The sequence below is a fragment of the Narcine bancroftii genome, chromosome 6 (genome assembly GCF_036971445.1).
Source record: "Narcine bancroftii isolate sNarBan1 chromosome 6, sNarBan1.hap1, whole genome shotgun sequence".
Taxonomy (NCBI): Eukaryota; Metazoa; Chordata; class Chondrichthyes; order Torpediniformes; family Narcinidae; genus Narcine; species Narcine bancroftii.
The window spans coordinates 62561376-62581344 of record NC_091474.1 but is presented as its reverse complement, the minus strand read 5'-3'; the positions used below and the strand labels follow the sequence as shown (position 1 = coordinate 62581344).

At 42.6% G+C, this 19969-nt stretch overlaps 1 protein-coding gene across 2 annotated transcripts in view; it reads right to left on the bottom strand.

Annotated features, from left to right (window-relative positions):
* The window catches only part of tbp (TATA box binding protein), a 61163-nt gene that overhangs the window by 20062 nt on the left and 21132 nt on the right, over positions 1-19969 (bottom strand). For both annotated transcript variants that reach the window (XM_069885078.1, XM_069885079.1), the window contains exon 4: positions 739-826. In XM_069885078.1, the coding sequence (XP_069741179.1) occupies positions 739-826 (88 nt within the window). The remainder of the gene's footprint in view (positions 1-738; positions 827-19969) is intronic.

Here is a 19969-nt window from a genome sequence, read left to right as displayed (position 1 = left end):
ATTGATGAGTTATGTAAAATCATGAATTTCTTTGCCAGAACTTCACATTTTGTAGATCCCAAGCCAAATTGTACCTGGTCCCCATGATATAAATGCGAACTGGCCTCAGAATTATAGAGATCTAACAAGGAAACAGGGCCTTTGACTCACTGCCTCCTTAGCAATCCATGAATTTCCACTAATCCTATGTTAACCCATTTTGTTCTTGCCACACTTCCCATCAACTACCCCTCACCCATTTTCATGATTCTATTGATCATATACACATTAGGAATAAGTTACTGGGGCCAATTAACCCAAAAACCCAGATACTCTTTTGATGTAGGAGGAAATTGGAATACCAGAGAGGATGCAGATTCAGGAACAAAAGTCAAGATCAAAACTAAATTGCTGGAGCTATGAAGCAGCAGCTCTACCAACTGTGGCATTGTATCAACTTGAGATGAAATGTGAAAAGAATAAAGATACAAAACCAGAACTTTCAAACGCAGGGTGGAAAAAGTAGTCAAAACAGTTATTCTTGGCTCTCTTAATCCCACCTACCCACATACATTGATGAAATAATAAACATTTTCACTTAACACAAAGAAATATTTAAAAAGAGATGGCTTTCTCTCAACTGCAATGATTCAACCAAAATCTTGAGGTTCAGTGAAATAACTTAATACAACAAAATCATTATCAACCCACATTACACTGGAAGTAGTATCCCATCCAATGAATTGACATAACACTCACCTTTGGATTATATTCAGCATTCCTTGCTCGAAGAGCTATCGTCTTCAGATCCAGTTTGCAACCCAGATTGACCGTGGACACAATATTTCTAGACACAAAAAAGTATTTTACATTTTTATGGAAGCCAGAGCAATTTATTAACTTAGCACCACTTTGAAAATGACAAGAATACTGATAGTATACTTAAGATTTAACTATATTCTAAGGAAATATGCTTGAAGGAAGAGCAGCTCAGTGAAATATGATTCTTTCAAGTACAAAAATCACCCAACCATTTATTAGATTTAATAATTCTAGTTATTTTAACATTTTACATTTCTATTACATAATCAATAAAAACTTCCTGAGGTTCTTCTCAGATCATTATCAGACAAAATGTGGCCACGAGTGTGGTGCCAAAGGATTGGAGGGTAGCTCACATTGATTAAAAAAGGCCCCAAAAATAACCCTGGAAATTATGGCAGTAGTAAGTAAATTATTGGAAGGTGTTTTATGAGATTGGATATACAATTATTTGGATAGCCAAGGACTGATTAGGGATAGTCAACATGGCTTTATGTGTGGTAGGTAGTGTTTAACCAATCTTATAGAGCTTTCCAAGGAGGTTACCAAAAAAGTTGATGAAGGCAAGGCTGTGGATATTGTCTACATGGACTTTAGTAAGGCCTTTGACAAGGTCTCACATGGGAGATTAGCCAGGAAGGTTCAGATGCTAGGTATTCATGGAGAAGTAGTGAATTGGATTTAACAATGACTGGATGGGAGAAGTCAGAGAGTGGTGGTGGACGATTGCTCCTCAGACTGGAGGTCTGCGACTAGTGGTGTGCCTCAGGGATCAGTGCTGGGACCATTGTTGTTTGTCATCTATATCAATGATCTGGATGACAATGTGGTAAATTGGATCAGCAAGTTTGTAAATGACACCAAGATTGGAGGCGTGGTGGACAGCGAACAAGGTTGCAGAGGGATCTGGACCAGCTGGAAAACTGGGCTGAGAAATGGCAGGTGGAATTTAAAGTGTGAGGTGTTGCATTTTGGAAAGACAAACCAAGAAAGGTCAGACACGGTAAATGGTAGGGCACTAAATAATGTGGCAGAACAGCGGAATTGGGGAATACAGATATATAATTCCCTGAAAGTGGCTTCACAGGTGGATAGGGTTAAAGAGAGCTTTTGGCATATTGGCCTGAATACATCAAAGTATTGAGTACAAGAGTTGGGATGTTATGTTAAAGTTATATATGACATTGGTGAGGCAAAATTTGGAGCATTGTGTGCAGTGTACAAGAAAGATATCAATAAGATAGAAAAAGTGCAGATTTACTAGGATGTTGCCCAGACTTTAGGAACTGAGTTACAGGGCAAGGTTAAACAGGTTAGGACTTTATTCCCTGGAGCATAGAAGAATGAGGGGAGATCTGATAGAGGTATTTAAATTTGAGGGGGATAGACAGAGTAAATCTAGATAGGCTTTTCCACTGAGGGAAGGTGAGATACAAACCAGAGGACAAGAGTGAAAGGGGTAAAGTTTAGGGGGAACTTCTTCACACAGAGAGTGGTGGAATGAGCTTCCAGCTGAAGTGGCGAATGTGTGCTCAATTTTAACATTTAAGAGGAATTTGAACAGGTACATGGATGGGAGAGGTATGGGGGGGGGTCTATGGACTGGGTGCAGGGCAGTGGGACTAGGCAAAAAAATGGTTCAGCACAGACTAGAAGGACCGAAGAGGCCGGTTTCTGTGCTGTAATGTTCTATGGTTCTAATCTAACACCTCAAAGGCCTTTTGAAATATTAAAGTAGTTCCACACACTTAATCTCCCCCCCCCCACAGAGTTTAACAGTAATTGCTCTGAATAAACCCGATTCCTTATTGCAAAGTTACTTTAAATGTGTTCCATCATAAAATAAAACTTAAATGAAGTCATCAAAGATTTACTATATAAAAATATAGGAGCAAATCCATGATAGTGTGGTTAAAATCCATCACTGTAACAAATTCAAATCAGATTTTCAAAAGTCAGGGATTCTGAAAATTCAAGTTAGAGATGCATACATGTTTAACTTATAATTTGAGTTTTAAAATGCTAAGCAATTATGGATATTACTTATGCAGCAATCCACAATATGTAATCACAGATAGTAATATTCAGCACATATTAGTGCTATAAACGCATCAGTGAGATCACAGCACTAAAGTTAAAAGTTCTCTTCAAAGACCGATTAAAGCACATCCATTACTCGAGATAAAGAAATCTTTACTAATGTGTGGGTATTTAACAATTCTTATGCACCATCTCAGACTACTTAATGTTAACAATTGAATCAGTAGATGTAGCATTTTAACTTTACCACTAGAGAGAACACCCTGGATCGGGTATACACTGATGTCCCTGGTGCGTACAAGACTGCCCCTCCGGTTCCCCACCTTAGTTACTCAGATCATATATCCATTCTGGTAATCCCATCATTCAGAACTAAGCCAGTTCGCATGGAGATCAGGACATGGATGGGGTGGGGGCCACAGCAGTGCTACAGGAATGCTTTGAGACCACCACTGTTTCATGGAGGTGGCCACCTATCATGGCCATGTAAACATCAAGTACATAAGCTCAGTGACACTGAGATCAAATGCTTCATAACTAAGGTTAGCCAGAAACATGGTTGAATGCAGAGGTCCAGGCACCTCTCAAAGCTCATGATGTTGCCTTCAGGACAGGAGACAAGAAGGCACTAAGATCAGCAAGGGCTGAACTCTCCCATGCAACTTGGAACGCTAAGCATGGGTAAGCACAGAAGATCCACAGATAGCTGTGTGACACTGGCAAAACAAAGCGCATGCGGCAAGGCATCGAGACCACCACAGACCACAAGACAAACTTGTGAGTTAAAGATGACGACGCCTCCTTTCCGGATAGATAAAACACCTTTTATGCACGGTTCAATGAGAAGTACAGACTGAAGAAAGCTTTGCATCTCCCTGATGAATGGGCCCCCTGCATAACCTTGGCCAAGGTGAGGAGAACCTGATCCAAAGTGAACCCACACAAGTTAGTGGGACTGGGCAACATACCTGGTTGGGTACTGAAAGACTGCGCAGACTAATTGATATCTTCAACACATCTACAGCAGTCCAGCATCCCCAAGGGTTTCAATTCAGTCAACATCATCCCAGTAAAATCCAAGATACTGGAGGAACATCCATAGGAGATAGAGATACATTACTGACGTTTTGGGCCTGAGCCCTTCCTCAAGGTATGTGTAAAAACAAAGAGACAGACATCTTTATTCAATGGCTGAGGTAAAAAAGGATGAATGGGAGGGGGAGGAGTGCATCACTAATAAACTGGCAGGGAAGTCCTTGTCCTTGGAGCAAATGCAATCGAGAGAAAGGAATGGAATCTTTACAGGGGACAGGGTGTGAAGAGGCAGCCATGCCAGATTATTAGATTTTCAGATTTATTGTCAGGGTACATACATGTCATCACATACAACCCTAAGATTCTTTTTCCTGTGATGAGGCAGAATTACCACTTATTGGTAGTGCAATAAAAACTGTATACAATGTACCCTTGTAAACAACAGACTATGCAATACAGAGAGGAAAAAACAAACAATAAAGTTCACAAGTAACCTGGTGGTCTGAGTCTTGTGGCACCGGTACCTCTTTCCCACTGGCAGCAGCGAGAACAGAGCATATGCTGGGTGGTGTGGATCTTTGATGATGGCTGCTGCTCTCCAATAGAAGCAACCCCCTTAAATGTTCTCGTTGGTGGTGCTGGGGGGACAACTTGATTTGATGTTCTGGGCTGTGTCCACTACTTTTGCAGGGATTTATGCTCGGGGGTACTGGTGACCCCATTCCAGACCGTGATGCAGCCGGTCAGCACACTTTCCACTACACATCTGTAGAAATTTGTCAGGGTTTCTGGTGTCATACCAAACCTCCGAAAACTCCTGAGAAGCACGGACATGCTTTCTTCAAGATGCCATTAGTGTGTTGGGTCCTCCGAGAACTTAAATTTGCTTACCCTCTCCACCTATGATCATGTAATGATAACTGGATTGAACACATCTGCCCTTCCATTCCTGAAATCAACAATCAGCTCCTTGGTTTTGGAGTCGTTGAATGCAATACATCATTCAGCCAAGTTTTCAAACTTCCTCCTGTATGCTCATTTATCACCCGTTTTTATACAACCCACTGCCACGGTATCATCAGCAAATTTGTAGACGATGGTGTTGGTGTTGTCGTACTGAGCCACACAGTCGTAGGTATAAAGTGAGTAGAGGAGGGAGCTAAGAATGAAGCCCTGTGGTGCTCCGGTAGAGAAGATTGTGGAGATATTCATACCAGTCCTCACTGATTCTGGTCTGGAGGTGAGGAAATCAAGGATCCAATTACACAGTGGGGCGTTAAGTTCCAGGCCTTAGAATTTGCTGATCATTTTTGAGGGGACGATGGTGTTAAATGCCAAACTGTAGTCGATAAAGTGCATTCTGATGTATGCATCTTTGCTCTCCAAGTGTTCCAGGGATTTGTGTAGAGCCAGTTAGATAGTATCCACTGTAGACCTGTTGCTACGATATGCAATTTGGAACAAAACCATTTCACTGCTCAGACAGCAGCTGATATGGTTCAACACCAGCTTTTCAAAACATTTCTTCATTGTTAACGTGAGTGAAACTGGTTGATAGTATTTCAGGCAGATTACCACACTCTGTTTGAAACCACACCCTTCCCGAGTGAGATGTTGAAGATATCTGTGAATATGTTGGTAAAATGGTCAGCACAGATTTTTAATACTCAGCTGGGTACACAGACCGAATCAGATGCTTTCCTTGGATTCACTCATACACCATCCTCAGATTTTGACAGGAGAGGATCTTCAATGGGATGTCATTTAGGTCCTGCCACAGCTGTCGGGTATCTGCTGTGGATTCCATTTTCATCCGGAAAGTCCACTTCACCCTGGAGATGGCTTTTCGCAGGACATACCTTCTCTTTCTGCAGTGATCTGGATCTCTGGACTTAAATGTGCTCCTTCTTCAAATAACATGGCTTCCCTTCTACCACCACCAACTAAGCCCTCACCAGTGTATCCTCCATTACCTGGACATCTGCCCTGGCCCTCTCCGCCCCCAAGCACAACAAGGACAGGATTCCTCTCCTCACCTATAACCCCACCAGTCTCCACATCCAACATATCAACCTCTGCTATTTCTGCCACCTACCTTGCGATCTCATGACCAAAACATTCCCCTTGCCTCTCCCCATTCTGTAGGGACTGCTCCTTCCATGACTTCCTTGTCTACTCCTCCCTCCCCACGAATTGCTCCCTTGGCAATGACCCTGTGACTGCAGGAGATGCTCCACTTGCGCTCATACTTCCGCCCCCACCATCATTTGGGGCCCCAAACAATCCTTCCAAGTGTTGCTTCACTTATGAATCTTCATGGGTCATCTACTTTATTGGGTGCTCCCATTGTGGTCTCCTCTCCATCAGAGAATCTGATGTAGACTGAGAGATTGCTTCATTAACCCCCTTTGCTCTGTCCGCCACAATTGCGAGGATCACCCAGTGGCCACCCATTTCAATTCTCTGACCTATTCCCTTGCAGGTCTGTCCATGGCCTCATGCACTGCCAGGCAGAGACCACTCACAAATTGGAGGAACAAACTGCCTGGGCACCTTCCAACATGATGGCATTAACACTGACTTCTCCACTTTCTGTTAGATCATACCCCCAACTGTCCTGTCCTCCAACTTGTGTTTTTTTTTACTCAACTGTTCCCTTCCTTCCTGGAAATTGTTACCATTTTCCCGTAAATGGGGCCACTATTCTAGTTCTGACTTTTTTCCACCTAGACCCCTTGTCATTTTCCCAGAACGTCTGTAGTTTAAACCACACTGCAGATATTCTGGGACCAACTCAGATCAAAATGTATTGTGTACTGTAGTTTTTTTTTAGTGCTTCCCACTGACTGCTCTCTCCTCCGGTCTGCTGTCCTGCTGGACTGTGGCTTGCTCTATGGCTGTGGACTGCTAACCCTAACCCAGCAGTGGCCAACCTTTTAATTTAGACATACAGCACAGTAACAGGCCATTTCGGCCCACAAGTAAGGGGGTGTAGGTTAATTGGGCGGCACAGACTCGTGGACTGAAATAGCCTGCTACTGTGCTGTATGTCTAAATTAAAAATTAAAGGGTTGGCCACTCCTGCCCTAACCCAACCCCATACCTAACCCAAACCTGAACCTCAAGCCTAACCACAACCATAATCATATACCAAATCCTTTCTTTTCAATTTTAATTTGACATACATTTGCATTGGTATTAGGAGTATAGTGGAGTTGGCGTGGAGAGGCTTTTTAAGAAAGGGGGAGATTCAAACAAGAGGACATGAACTGAGAGTTAGGGGGCAAAAGTTTAGGGGAAACAGGACGGGGGACTTCTTTACTCAGAGAGTGGTGGATGTATTGTTACGAGGCCAGAGAACCCCAAAATCCAGCAGCAATAGGTATTCAACAAGACAAATGGTTACTTAAACAAAAGTTGCTTTTAATTATCTTTAAACATGACAACAGAATCACACTTTTACTTAACTAACCTAACTTAACCCCCCCCACATCCGAAGCACCGTGTATGTAATGTGTGTGTAAGTTCAGGAAAGTTCTTTGGTTCACAGTTCAATCTCACTTCTCATTTTTCCAAGTTCACTGGTTGCAGGCAATTCTAAAACTGTGCACAGAATTTAACATTTATAAAGTTCACCAGGCTTTGGTGCTTGACAGGTAAATGGTTACCGCTCAGAAAGGTTCTTGTCGGTTTACAGAGAGATTTGTTGTTCCAGGACATCCACAACTAATTCCTTTTTAATCAGCCACTCCAGTGTCTTGCTGACAAAACTTTCCCCCTTCAGGGTTCTCCTCTTTCTTTCAGGTCACCACAGAGTTCCTTTTTATTTCTCTTATTTCAAGTGAAACATTAGACGGCCAGTCCTTTTCTCTTGCATGAATCACAAGGGCTTTGACCAGGCTGAACAAAGCACTTACAAACCAGTCTTCCAAATGGGGCTTTCCACAAGCTTGCCAGCTTGTCCTGTTCCAGTCCCAGCTGCTGTTACTGGCTGTAACACTGTACAAGTGATTTCTGTGTGTCTCTCTCTCACACAGAGAAAAAGCCTGTTTAACCCTTTTTGTTTGCCAAACCACATGACTATCATTCTTTTTGGTAACTTTTTACTTAATGCATATTGAACCATATCAACCAAAATATGTATAAATGTTTCTCATTAAATAAACAGTGATATTTTCCCTCTTTTCTCCCCCCTTCCCATCCCCTCCAAAACCAATATTATACATATAAAATACAATAAAACAACATCTTCATACAAAATAAAAACAAAAATGAAAGACGTGTCATCTACTTTTACACATTAAATCTGATCATGTTTATCTTCTTATTACTTTAGGAGATGGAGGTCCGAGGCCAGCATTTTCTGTTATATTTCATGTAGGTTCCCAAATTTGTTTGAACAATGTATTTTGTTCCAATGGAATACACTTCTTCATTTCCATGTACCATTGTTGTATTTTCAAGCTCTCTTCCATTTTCCAGGTTGAAATTATATGTTTTTTTGCTACTGCTAGGGCTATCATAATGAATCTTTATTGGGCTCTATCCAATTTGAGAACTAGTTCTTTACCTCATATTATTTAAAAGAAAATTTTCTGGACTTTTTGGTATGTTGTTTTTTTTTGTAATTTTTGCTTAATATCTGATTTAGTTCTTCCCAATAAGTATTCACTTTTGTGCATGCACAAATTGTGTGTATTGTTGTTCCAATTTCTTGTTTACAGCGAAAGCATCTATCTGATATTGTTGGGTCTCACTCCTTTAATTTCTGAGGGGTAATATATAGCCTGTGTAACCAATTATATTGTATCATACATAGCCTTGTGCTTATTGTGTTCTATTGCCAAGGCAAACAATGAGGGAGACAATGGGAATCCCTGCCTAGTTGATCTGCTTAGTTTGAACTGGCTTGATACATATCCATTTACCACTACTTTTGCCAACGGCTCATTATATAATGCCCTAATCCAATTAATATATTTTTCCAGAAGATTAAATTTCTGTAACACTTTAAATAAGTAGTTCCACTCTACCCTGTCAAAGGCTTTTTCAGCGTCTAATGCAAACGCCACCATTGGTCTTTTAATCCCTTGAGCTGCATGAATTAAATTAATAAATTTACAAACATTATCTGCTTTCATCTTTTCTTGACAAATCCAGTTTGTTCTTGTTTTACTAATTTTAGTACACAGTCGGTCAATCTGTTTGCTAATAATTTTGCTATTATCTTATAATCTGCATTTAGTAAGGATATTGGTCTGTATGATGCTGGTGTTAATGTGTCCTCCCCCGCTTTTGGTATTACTGTGATTATTGCTTTCTTGCAAGTTTTATGCTTCTTCCACCTGCTTCATTACTTCCAGAAGGGGTGGGTTTAATAACTCTTTAAATGTTTTATAAAATTCTATTGGAAATCTATCCTCCCCCCCTGGTGTTTTATTGTTTGGTAGCTTTCTTAATTTGTCCTGTACTTCCTCTATTTCAAACAATTTTATCAGTTTACTTTGGTCCTTTACTTGCAGTTGCGGCAATTCAATTTTAGCTTAAAAACTCATCTATTTTATCATTTTTTCCTTCATTCTTGGTTTGGTATAGTTGCTTATAAAATTCTTTAAAGTTTTCATTGATCTCTATTGGGTTGTATGTGATTTGTTTATCCTTTTTCCTTGTCGTCAATAAAGATCTTTTAGCTTGCTCAGTTTTAAGTTGCCAGGCCAATATTTTATGCATTTTTTCTCCCAATTCGTAATACCTTTGTTTTGTTTTCATTATGTTCTTCTCCACCTTGTACGTTTGTAATATTTTGTATTTTGTTTTTTTGTCCGTCAACTCTCTTTTCCTTTATATCCTCCCTTTTCACTAATTCCTTTTCTGTAATTGCTATCTCCCTTTCAAACTGTTCTACTTCACGGTTGTATTCCTTTTTCATCTTGGTTACATAGCTTATTGTCTGCCTCTAATGAAGGCTTTCATTGCATCTCATAGTATAAACATTTTTTATGGACTCTGTGCTTATCTCAAAGAATGTTTTAATTTGGCATTCAATAAATTCCCTTAATTCCTGTCTTTTAAGTAGCATGGGGTTTAACCTCCATCTAAATGCTCTTGATGGGATGTCCTCCAGTTCTACTGCTAATAGCAGGATTGAATGATCTGAAAGTAGTCTAGCTTTATACTCAGTTTTCCTGACTCTCCCTTGAATTTGGGCCAACAACAAAAACATATCAATCCTTGAGTATGTCCTGTGCCTACTTGAGTAGTAAGAATATTCCCTCTCTTTTGGATGTTGCCTCCTCTATATATCCATTAGTTTCATTTCTTGCATCGATTTAACCATAAATTTAGATACTTTATTCTTTTTGTTTGTTATCTTTCCAGTTTTATTCAGCACTGGATCCAAATTAAGGTTTAAATCTCCCCCTATCGGAATGTTTCCCTGTGTACTGCTATCTTCAAAAAAAATATCTTGCATAAACTCTTAATCTTCATCATTAGGCGCATATATAATCGAGCAAATTCCAAAATTCTGAGTATATCTGACACTTTATCATTACATACCTTCCCGCTAGGTCTGCTATTTCCTCCTTTATCTTAATTAGTACATTTTTATTAACTCTAATGGCTACACCCCTATCTTTTGAATTATATGATGGTGCCACTAAGTGTTCAACCCAGTCTCTCTTCAATTTGCTATGTTCCGCCTCAGCTAGATGCATTTCCTGGACATATGCTATATCTATTTTTTCCTTTTTGAGTAGTGTTAGTAGCCTCTTCCTTTTAATTTGGTTATGTATTCCATTAATGTTTATGGTCATATAATTCAACATAGCCATCTTATATCTTTATTTTCACTTCTTTTTTGCCTCCTCAACACCCCATCCCCTTTCTTCCATTATTGTTTTTTAAGTTTTCCTTATTTATCTCAATATATGACAGCACGCTTAAAACATAAAATACCCCAAAAATCCCCACAACCAATAACATTTTTATCCCAAATGACAAATCCCCCCTCTTTGGGTGGCCCCGAGTCACTTGCTGGGCAACCACAACTCCCCTCTCCATTTGGTTTGCAATAATACTTGCAACCGTCAAGCGATTTTGCAGTGACGGTTCTCCCCCCCCTCCGTCTCCAGCCCCCCCCTACAGAAACACTATTCATTTTCTGTACCTATAAGCTCTTTTTTGTTGCTTCTTTCCTTCCTTTTCCTTCTCTTTTTCATCTTTAAACCTCTGTATATACATTGTCTTTTATATTATTAAATATTTTTATACATTTTCTTGCCAGTCTTCTTTTTAGTTACTCCTCCTCATCTCGTCTCTTGTCCTGCAAACGTTCTGCGAATCCTTGGACTTACTTTGGATCCAAGAACAGTCTATTCTGTTCCCCAGGGATGAATATTTTAAGTATTGCTGGATGTCACAGCACAAAGTTATAGCCTTTCTTCCATAAAACCGTTTTCGCTGTATTAAATTCCTTCCCCTTCTTAATAAGTTCAAAACTTATATCCTTGTAAAAAAAATGATTTTTTTTGTCCCTTATATTCCAACGGCTGCTTGTTTTCTCTTACTTTTTATTTCTTGCCTGCTCCAGTATGTTCTCTCTTGTTATTAACTAGATCAATTAGCTTTATTAAAATGGATCTCTGCTTTTGGTGTGGTTGCTCTTTCTATTTCTTCTTGTAGGTCTGTCGCTCCCAACACCTTCGGGATCCATCTTTTTATAAATTCCTTCATGTCTGTCCCTTCTTCACTTTCTTTCAGGCCCACTATTTTTATGTTATTGCACCTACTGTAGTTTTCCAACATGTCAATTTTCTTGTGACTCCTTGATTTCTTTGTCTCTTTCTTCCAATTTTCCTCAATTCATTTATTTCCATTTTTACAGCTGTTTCTCATTCTTCCACATTTTCTACTCTTTTCCCTATTTCTGTCATGGCCAACTCGAAACCTTGCATTTTGTCTTCTGCTCTTTCCATTTTTTTTAAAATTGTATTAAATTCAAGTGTTAGCATTTCTCTTAAAGGGCTCATTTGGTCTTCAAAAAAGTCTTTTAGTCTATTTGCTTTACCACCTTCTTTCCTGTGTAGATCTTGGTCTTCTTCCTTCTCTTTTTCTGTCTTCTTCCTCTCATCTCTGTGTCTCTTCCGCTCTTTCTGGTGAGCCACTTCTGTCTCTTTGTTAGGCCTCCAGTTGCAGGGCCTTTCACTGCTGGGTCTCCTGCCACAGGACATCCCGTTGCTGGACGCCCTGCCACCGATCGCCCCCTTCCAGCTCTTTGTCCCCTTATTCTGTCCTCTCCTGCTCTTCCTGACTCTGGGTGTCCCCCAGCTGGGTGCCCCGCTGCTGTCCATCTCTCATCTCAGCTGGGCCCCCCTTCCGCCAGCATTTTCTTTTTCTTTTGTTTGCATACTGCGCATCTTTGTCTGGCCCCGTGACCCATTTTTGTAGTCCGCCGGTTGGGAGGTCACTGCTCTTCCGGGCACCTACCAGCTTCTGGGGTTAGTCAATCCTCTTCACGGTGGGTCTCTGCTCCCATGTGCAGGTTAGGCAGTCTTCTTTCCTTTTCGGGGATTTTCTTTCTTCTCTTTTCTCTGTCATTCTTGCTTTCTCTCTTTTCGGCGCCATCTCCTGGATCTTCCTTGTAACTTTATCTTCTTTTTCCTGTGTTTTGTGTCTATTAGGATTTTTTTTTTCGGACTTTTTTTCCTTTTCTCTGGAGAGGACTGGTTCTACTCGACCAGCTACTACTCCATCACGTGACTCCTCACCACATGACCCTCTTAGAAAAACAAGTTCTCTTCCAGGCAATCTGTGGCTCCAACAAGATCTCTCATCTGTTGCCTTTTGTAAACAACCATCTATTAGTGAAGTCGCTTGAGCACTTTTCAAAGTTTTTTGAAAAGCTGTGGAGCTGATGTGCCTAGCATGGGGCAGAGCTCCAGTATTTCAAATAAGATTAGTTTTAAAATGTTTGTATGTAACCTAGTCTAACAAACCTTTCCAAATTTATCTCCCAAAAACATATCTATATACTCTGTCACAGTGTGGAATGAGCTTCCGGATGAAGTGTTGGAGGCAGGCTCGTATTAGCATTTAAGAAGAAGTTGGATACATATATGGACGAGAAAGGAATGGAGGGTTATGGGTTGAATGTAGGTCAGTGGGGTTAGGTGGGAGAAAATGTTCGGCATGAACAAGAAGGGCCAAGTTGGTTTGTTTCAGTGCTGTAATTGCTATATGGTATCATATCAAAATAATAATACATGGACTCATACTCCAATCTAAACATATAGTGAATAGTAAATAAAAAGGAAAAAGAAAAAAAAACAGAAAAAGGGTTGATTATAAAGATCTAACGCCATCCACCAAGGTTGAAATTAGTATTCAAGCAGACGAAATCGAGCATGGCCTCCGGAGATCCAACGAAACATGCCCATTTACTGCTTACCCACACCTTGATCGTTCCAATTATGAAAGTAAGCTCATTGAAAGAGATCTTAATCTTCCTAACATTATGTTTGATTTTTCCAAACTTAGAAAGGATATAATATCCAGTAACCTTATGTTCATTGCCCAATAATACAATCTAAAATTATATAATGACAGTCCTCCATCATTTCTTGTGTTCTGGAGATAACTTTTCTTTCATTGCCAAATATATGACATAATAGATGATTCTAATGTATCAAAGGAAGACTTAGAAATAAAAATAAACATTTTGGTGAAATATTCATTTTAATTGCATTAATATACCCTATCATAGTTAGAGAAAGTGGTGACCATCAGAGAGTATTGTCTTAGTTTGATTAAATAAAACTAGTTTTCTTTAAAGAGATATTTAAAATTTTTAGTTATCATAATACCTAGATATTTAAATTGATCTCTCACTATTTTGAAAGGAAAATTAGTATATAGAGTATGAGGACCTTTTAGTGGTAATAGTTCACTCTTATGCAGATTGTTTATACCCTGTGAATTTACTAAAGCATGTAAGTAATGACTGTTATGAGCCCAGAGGACTCCAAAAACCAGCAGGAACAGAAATTCACCAAGACAATGGTTACTTAAACAAAAGTTGTTTTTAATTTTCTTCAAACATAATAGGATCAATCTTGTTTCACTGACCAGTCATTCACTTCTCTAAATTCACTGGTATCAGGTAATTTTCATACTGTGCACAGAATTTAACATTTATGATCTTCACCAGACTCTGGTGCTTTAATTTGTTACTGCCGAGGAAAGTCTTTGCTGGTTTCAGAGAGAGAGAGAGAGCTATTCATTGTTTGTTGGACCCACAAACAAACTAATCTCCTTCAATCAGCCACTTCAGTGTCTTGCCAAAGAAACACCTCCCTCATGGGTTTTCCAAAAGATAACTTCTTCCAGGTCACCACAGAATTCTTCTTTTTCCCCTATTTCAGGAGAAACACATTAACCAGCCACTTCCTCTTGTAATTAACCACAAGCGTTTAGAATAGGCTGAATTCAGAATTCAAAACCATCTTCAAATGCAGGAGTGCAAAATTTGCAGCCTCCACACCAACTCCTGCTGTAAACTGACTTCTCTCCCTCTCTCCAAAGAGAATCACGTTTGTTTATTCCTCTCTTAGTTTCCAAAAACCACATGATCCCTATTAGAACTGCAAATTTCAACCTGACTTGGATCGCTGGCACTGGAATCAGTTTCTGAGCCTGGATATATTTTTCCTTTAAAGACAATAGTCCATTTATTCCACAACATCAGCCCAATTACCATCAACATGTGAAGTCCTTCTCCAAAGCAGTTCCATTGTCCCTGCAAGGACACTGTAGACTTGTAGGCTCCATCTTAGCCATAGCTCTTGCATTTTAAATTAGATGTCTTTTGTGAAATGTTAATGTCTGTTTGTGAAGTGTACTTAAACTATACCCCCACAATCTATATCATTTAAAAAAATCATAAATTTATTAACCCAATCCATAATATAATATACCCTATCCCAAATCCCACACCTAACATGTGAATACAAGGTCACTGCAGTGACACACCATTGGACTGTCAATGACTGCCTGCACCTGTCCACACTCCTGCACTGTCTAATGCAGGGGGCAACCCATTGTACCTGCAAGAAGGTAACCTGGGAGACTGGCTCCACCTACTCCCCGCCAATCACCAACCTCATATAAAGGCTTAAGCCAGTGTCTTGGGTAAACTTATACCTCTCATTTTGTTAGTTTTAGATTGGTCACAGTGTTTGAGCTACCGAAAGAAAATAGACACACACACCGAGAGCAGTTCAGTTTATACAAGTCTTTATTACTAAATCTAAATTCACACTACAATATGCAAGCCCTTCCCAATTATACTTATCAACGCCTGGACTGGTCCCAACTGCCGAAGTGAGGCAATGACTGCACACTTTTAGTAGGTTGTCAGGGCGCTAGTAGCAGCTGGACTCTTGAAGTTCTTCTTGTTGAGAGATGTTGCTACCTCTTGGAGAGTCTAAGTTGTTTACTTCAGATCTTATCTCTTTGAACAAATGATTTAATTATCTTCAAGGTCTCCTGACAGTCTGCGACCAACAAAAGACAACTGCATCTCTGGGCCTCATGGTGGAAGTCTACTGATTCATATGCATCCCTGGGCCCCATAGTGTAAATTAGATCATTGTCTTCTGATTCAACTGCATCCTGGACCCAGTAGTAGTGGAATTTAGGTGTGCTACTTCATTCATATGCATCCTGGGCCTCATGGTGTAAATTAGATTATGTCTGCTGATTCTAAAAACACCAAGCAGGCTCTCAGCCTTGCAGAAGCAAAGGCTGCAAAAGTAAGAAACACGGTTTAAATCTTCCATTACAGCCAGCCCTTGGGCAGGAACAGAGTACACAGAGCAAGAAGGGATACAGAACCTTGTGTGCAAGTTTTAAGTTAATTAAAGCCTATACTACAGCTTTCCTAGTTTGTGCTTGTTTTGTTTACACTGCAGTGCACCACAATTAGCTTAATCTTAAAGAACCATGGAGAAGTTTCTCAGCATAGAAAAAATGGACATCGAACCCCCCCCCCCCCACCCCCACTCCCAGCACACTTTGAGATCTGGAAGTATGCGATCAGGGCAATCATCTGCACTCAGGCTGAGGTCATCAACACAGACCAAAAGAAACTCTTGATAGTGCACAAAACTGGGCCTTTTCGCGTTCTAGGTGATCTGTGACTGCCCCGTGTACAAACCGGCGATGGCCATCCTGGAAAGCATATACCAGCCTCCAGCAAACTTACTCTGCTCCAGGTACCTGCTTAGTATCAGGCTACATCTGGGTGAGACAGTAAAGGCCTACCTTGGGGGATTGTGTGAACTAGCGGTCCATGCATGGTCAAGACTGGTGTGACCACTGGGAAAGTGGAATGACTCATCCGGGATGTGTGTGCGCGCAAGGCCTGCAATCGAGTGACCCGACAGACTGCTGGAAGAAAGCAATGCTTCCCTTATGAGGGTCATTGATGTGGTCCACTCCCTGGAAGCAGCAACCTACCACGCATAAACTTTTGATGCTCACCTGCTGCACCCCCACCTCAGCTTAGCCAACACAAATGTCCGCCGCCACCGAGAGTCCCTTCTATGGAGAAGCGATTGGAACCTGGTGTGGGTCTGATAGACACTCCTGGAAGAACTGCCCTGTGAGGAACGTGAATTGCTCCCAATGAAGTAAGAAAGGCCACCTTACCAAAGTGTGCCTCTCCAAACCCACCGGGAGTGCAGCGCGGCCCTCTGTGACTAGTCATAAGCCCCCTTTGACCCTCCAGGTGCTTCCACGTGAGTACTGGGCAGCATCACTGCTCCGCTCGTTACTTCCACCTGCACCAGTAACATCACTTCTGGCCCGGTCAACGAACCACATTGCCGCCATATGATCTCCATGGGCACCGCCATCTTGGACCAGCCGACTTCTGCCCGCATCGAACACATCACTCCTGTCCCAATGACCCAACAACGTGGTCAACGCATGTGTGTACAGCTAGCCCCGGACTGTGCACTCATCGTACCCCACGCCAGCACACACAGCGTACCGGACCTACCACGTTGCACAGATGATGATGCCTCCACCACCCTGGCTAATTGGGACAGCATCTACAAACCACTACTTGCTGCCGCTAGCTTGGAGCACCGACTCAGACCTAGAGTCGGTCCTGGCGTCCACCACGCTGTCAGACAACATCCCCCATGGACTCGGGCACTCAGTGATGAATATCGGTGTCAACGGGAAGGTAATAAAATGCCTGTTTGATAGAGGTAGTAGAGAACTTTGTGCACCCACACGTGGTCCATACGCTGATGCTCAAAGTACACCCAGTGAACTTTTCCATTGCCTCTGAGGCCCAGGACCACTCATTCACAGCGTTAGGGTGCTGTTCTGTAAATTCGACTGTGGGAGGGGAAAATGTACAAAGGGTTCAGGCTCCTGATTATGCCAGAGCTCTGTGCCCTGATTACCTTAGATCTTGATCTCCAGTGCCATTGGCGCAGTGTCACTCTGGCTTTCGGAGGTCCACTCCCCCCATTTACCATCCACAATGCAAAACCTAGCGACCGCCACTGCTCCACCTGCAGACTGTTTACCCTCTGGGCATCCCATCCTTCCCTCTTCAACCACCTGATGCCAGACTGCAAGCCCATTGCGGCCAAGAGCAAGTGTTGCTGTGCAGCTGACAGGGCCTTCATCAAGGCGGAGGTGCAACAGATTCTGGCAGAAAGGGTAATAGAGCCCAGCAGTAGCCCCTAGCGAGCCCAGATTCTGGGTGGTCAAAGGGGGCAGTAAACCGAGGATAGTAATTGACTATAGTCAGACCATCAACCGGTACACCCAGCTGGATGCCTACCCACTACCCCGTATTGCCGACATGGTCAACGAGAGCCCAGTACAGAGCTTTCTCCACCACTGACCTAAAGTTAATCTATCATCAGCTCCCCTTCCATGCCTGGGATAAGCCCTATATCGCCATCGAGGCTGACGGGAACTTTACCAGTTCCGCCAGTCCCTTTTGGGGTCACAAATGGAGTCTGTGTTCCAAAGGGAGATGGATCATATGGTAGACAGACACAATCTAAGAGCAACCTTCCCATACCTGGACAATGTCTCCATCTACGGCCACGACCAGCCGGACCACGATGCTAACCTGAGAGAAATTCCTCCGGAAGGCAGATGCACTACATCTTTCCTACAATAGGGAGAAGTGCATGTTCAGTACCACCCGCCTCACCATTCTTGGGTGCATCATGGATCAGTGTGTCATCGGTCCTGACCCCAAATGCACACACCCTCTGTTGGAACTTCCCCTCCCTCACACGCTCAAGGCCCTGTGCAGGTTTTCTTACTGTTCTCAGTGGGTCCCCCAGTTCTCAGATAGGGTTAACCCACTGGCTCAAGCCATCACCTTCCCCCCTCCAAGCAGAGGTGCAAGCGGCCTTTGCCTGCATAAAAAAGGATATCACCAACGCCACAAGGCGTGCCAATTCCTCTGACATTGCCCTCACTGCCACCCTCAACCAAAGGAGCAGACCTGAGGCCTTTTTCTCCTGAACCCTCTATGGCTCAGAGATGGGCACTCCTCTATCGAAAATGTTCTGTATCCTTTCTGGCTCTGGGTGCTCTGCTTCTGCCCAAGGACCAGCAAGAGCCTTTATATGGAGCCAGTGATTGGTAGGGGAGTAAGTGGAGCCATTCCCCCAGGTTACCTCCCTGCAGGTACAATGGGTTGCTCTTTGTAGTAGGCAGTGCAGGAGTGCAGACAGGCACAGGCAATCACAGTCCAGTGGTTGTAAATCATTTTCAAGTTTACAAACTCAGCCGATCTGGTGGCTGCCACTGCCTCTGGAACTGTCGCAGGACAGCTCCTGGTCAGTGGTGGAGATGAGGCCACCTGAAGGTTGGTTGGGTCAGGTGTGGCCAGCAGGGTGGGTGGGGTGGTGCATGGCAGCGAGATTGCCTGGGGCAGGGGTGGATCCGTGGGCTGTGGGGTCCCATGGTTGATGGTGGACAGAGGGAGGATGTCAGCTCCAGGAGGGTTCTGGAGGTGCCAGGCGTACATGGAATTGGGGGAGCTGGGCTCCTGTCGGTTCCAGGTCCCGAGTCGAGACTGTGTCCTTGTGTCCATTGGCGAACACCACATAGGCATAATGTGGGTTGGCATGGAGGGACTGCACCTGCTCGACCAGGGGGTCAGATTTGTGAGTCCTCGTGCGTTTATGGAGGAGGACTGGTGGCAGAGACGTCAGCCATGTCAGCAGTGATACTCCCGTCACCTATTTCCTGGGAAGGAAAAAAGGTATTCTCTCCCCCTCGCCCGCCCGACTCGCGCTGCCCATCTCCCCCTCGCCCGCCCGACTCGCGCTGCCCATCTCCCTCGCCCGCCCGTCCAGCGCTGCTCGTCTCTCCCCCTCGCCCGACTGACTCACGCCCACCAGTCTCTTACCCGCCTGATTCGTGCTGCCGTCTCTCTCCCCACTTGCCAGATTTTAGAGCTTTCTATTTTAGATGTCCGGATAAAGGATTGTATACCCGTGGTGTCACAAAACCTCGGATATAGAAGACCAGTGAACACAAGAGGGGTGATTATTCTGCTGCCTGCAAAATTGACAAGCTAACCTGAACCATAACCCGAGATTTGACACTTGGTCTGCCAGATTGTGAGCAAGTTGCTCTGTGGGTATGTCCTCTTTGAACAGTCTGAAGCCCATTGCCCAGCTCCCCCACCGATAGCCTGCCACCAGTCCCCAATGATAGATAATGGTGATTAGTAAAGGATTACTTAAGGTGTTATGCGAGAGGAAAGAAAGTTTAACATCCACTTCTTTTGATTTTTCCACACTCTTTCATAAATTGTGCTTGTATTTACTTGACCGTGTATTTTCCCATACTCTCTTATACATTGTGTGCCTGTTTTATTAAATTGTTCACGTTTTCCCCGCTCTCCTTTACACATTGTGTGCTTATGTCTTATTATATTGTGTGCATTCTTCTCCACATTCTTTCATATCATGTGGGCATGTGTTTTATTCCCATGCTCTTCTCTTAATTGTTGTGTTTTAATAGCAAACCCTTGTGTTGAGGT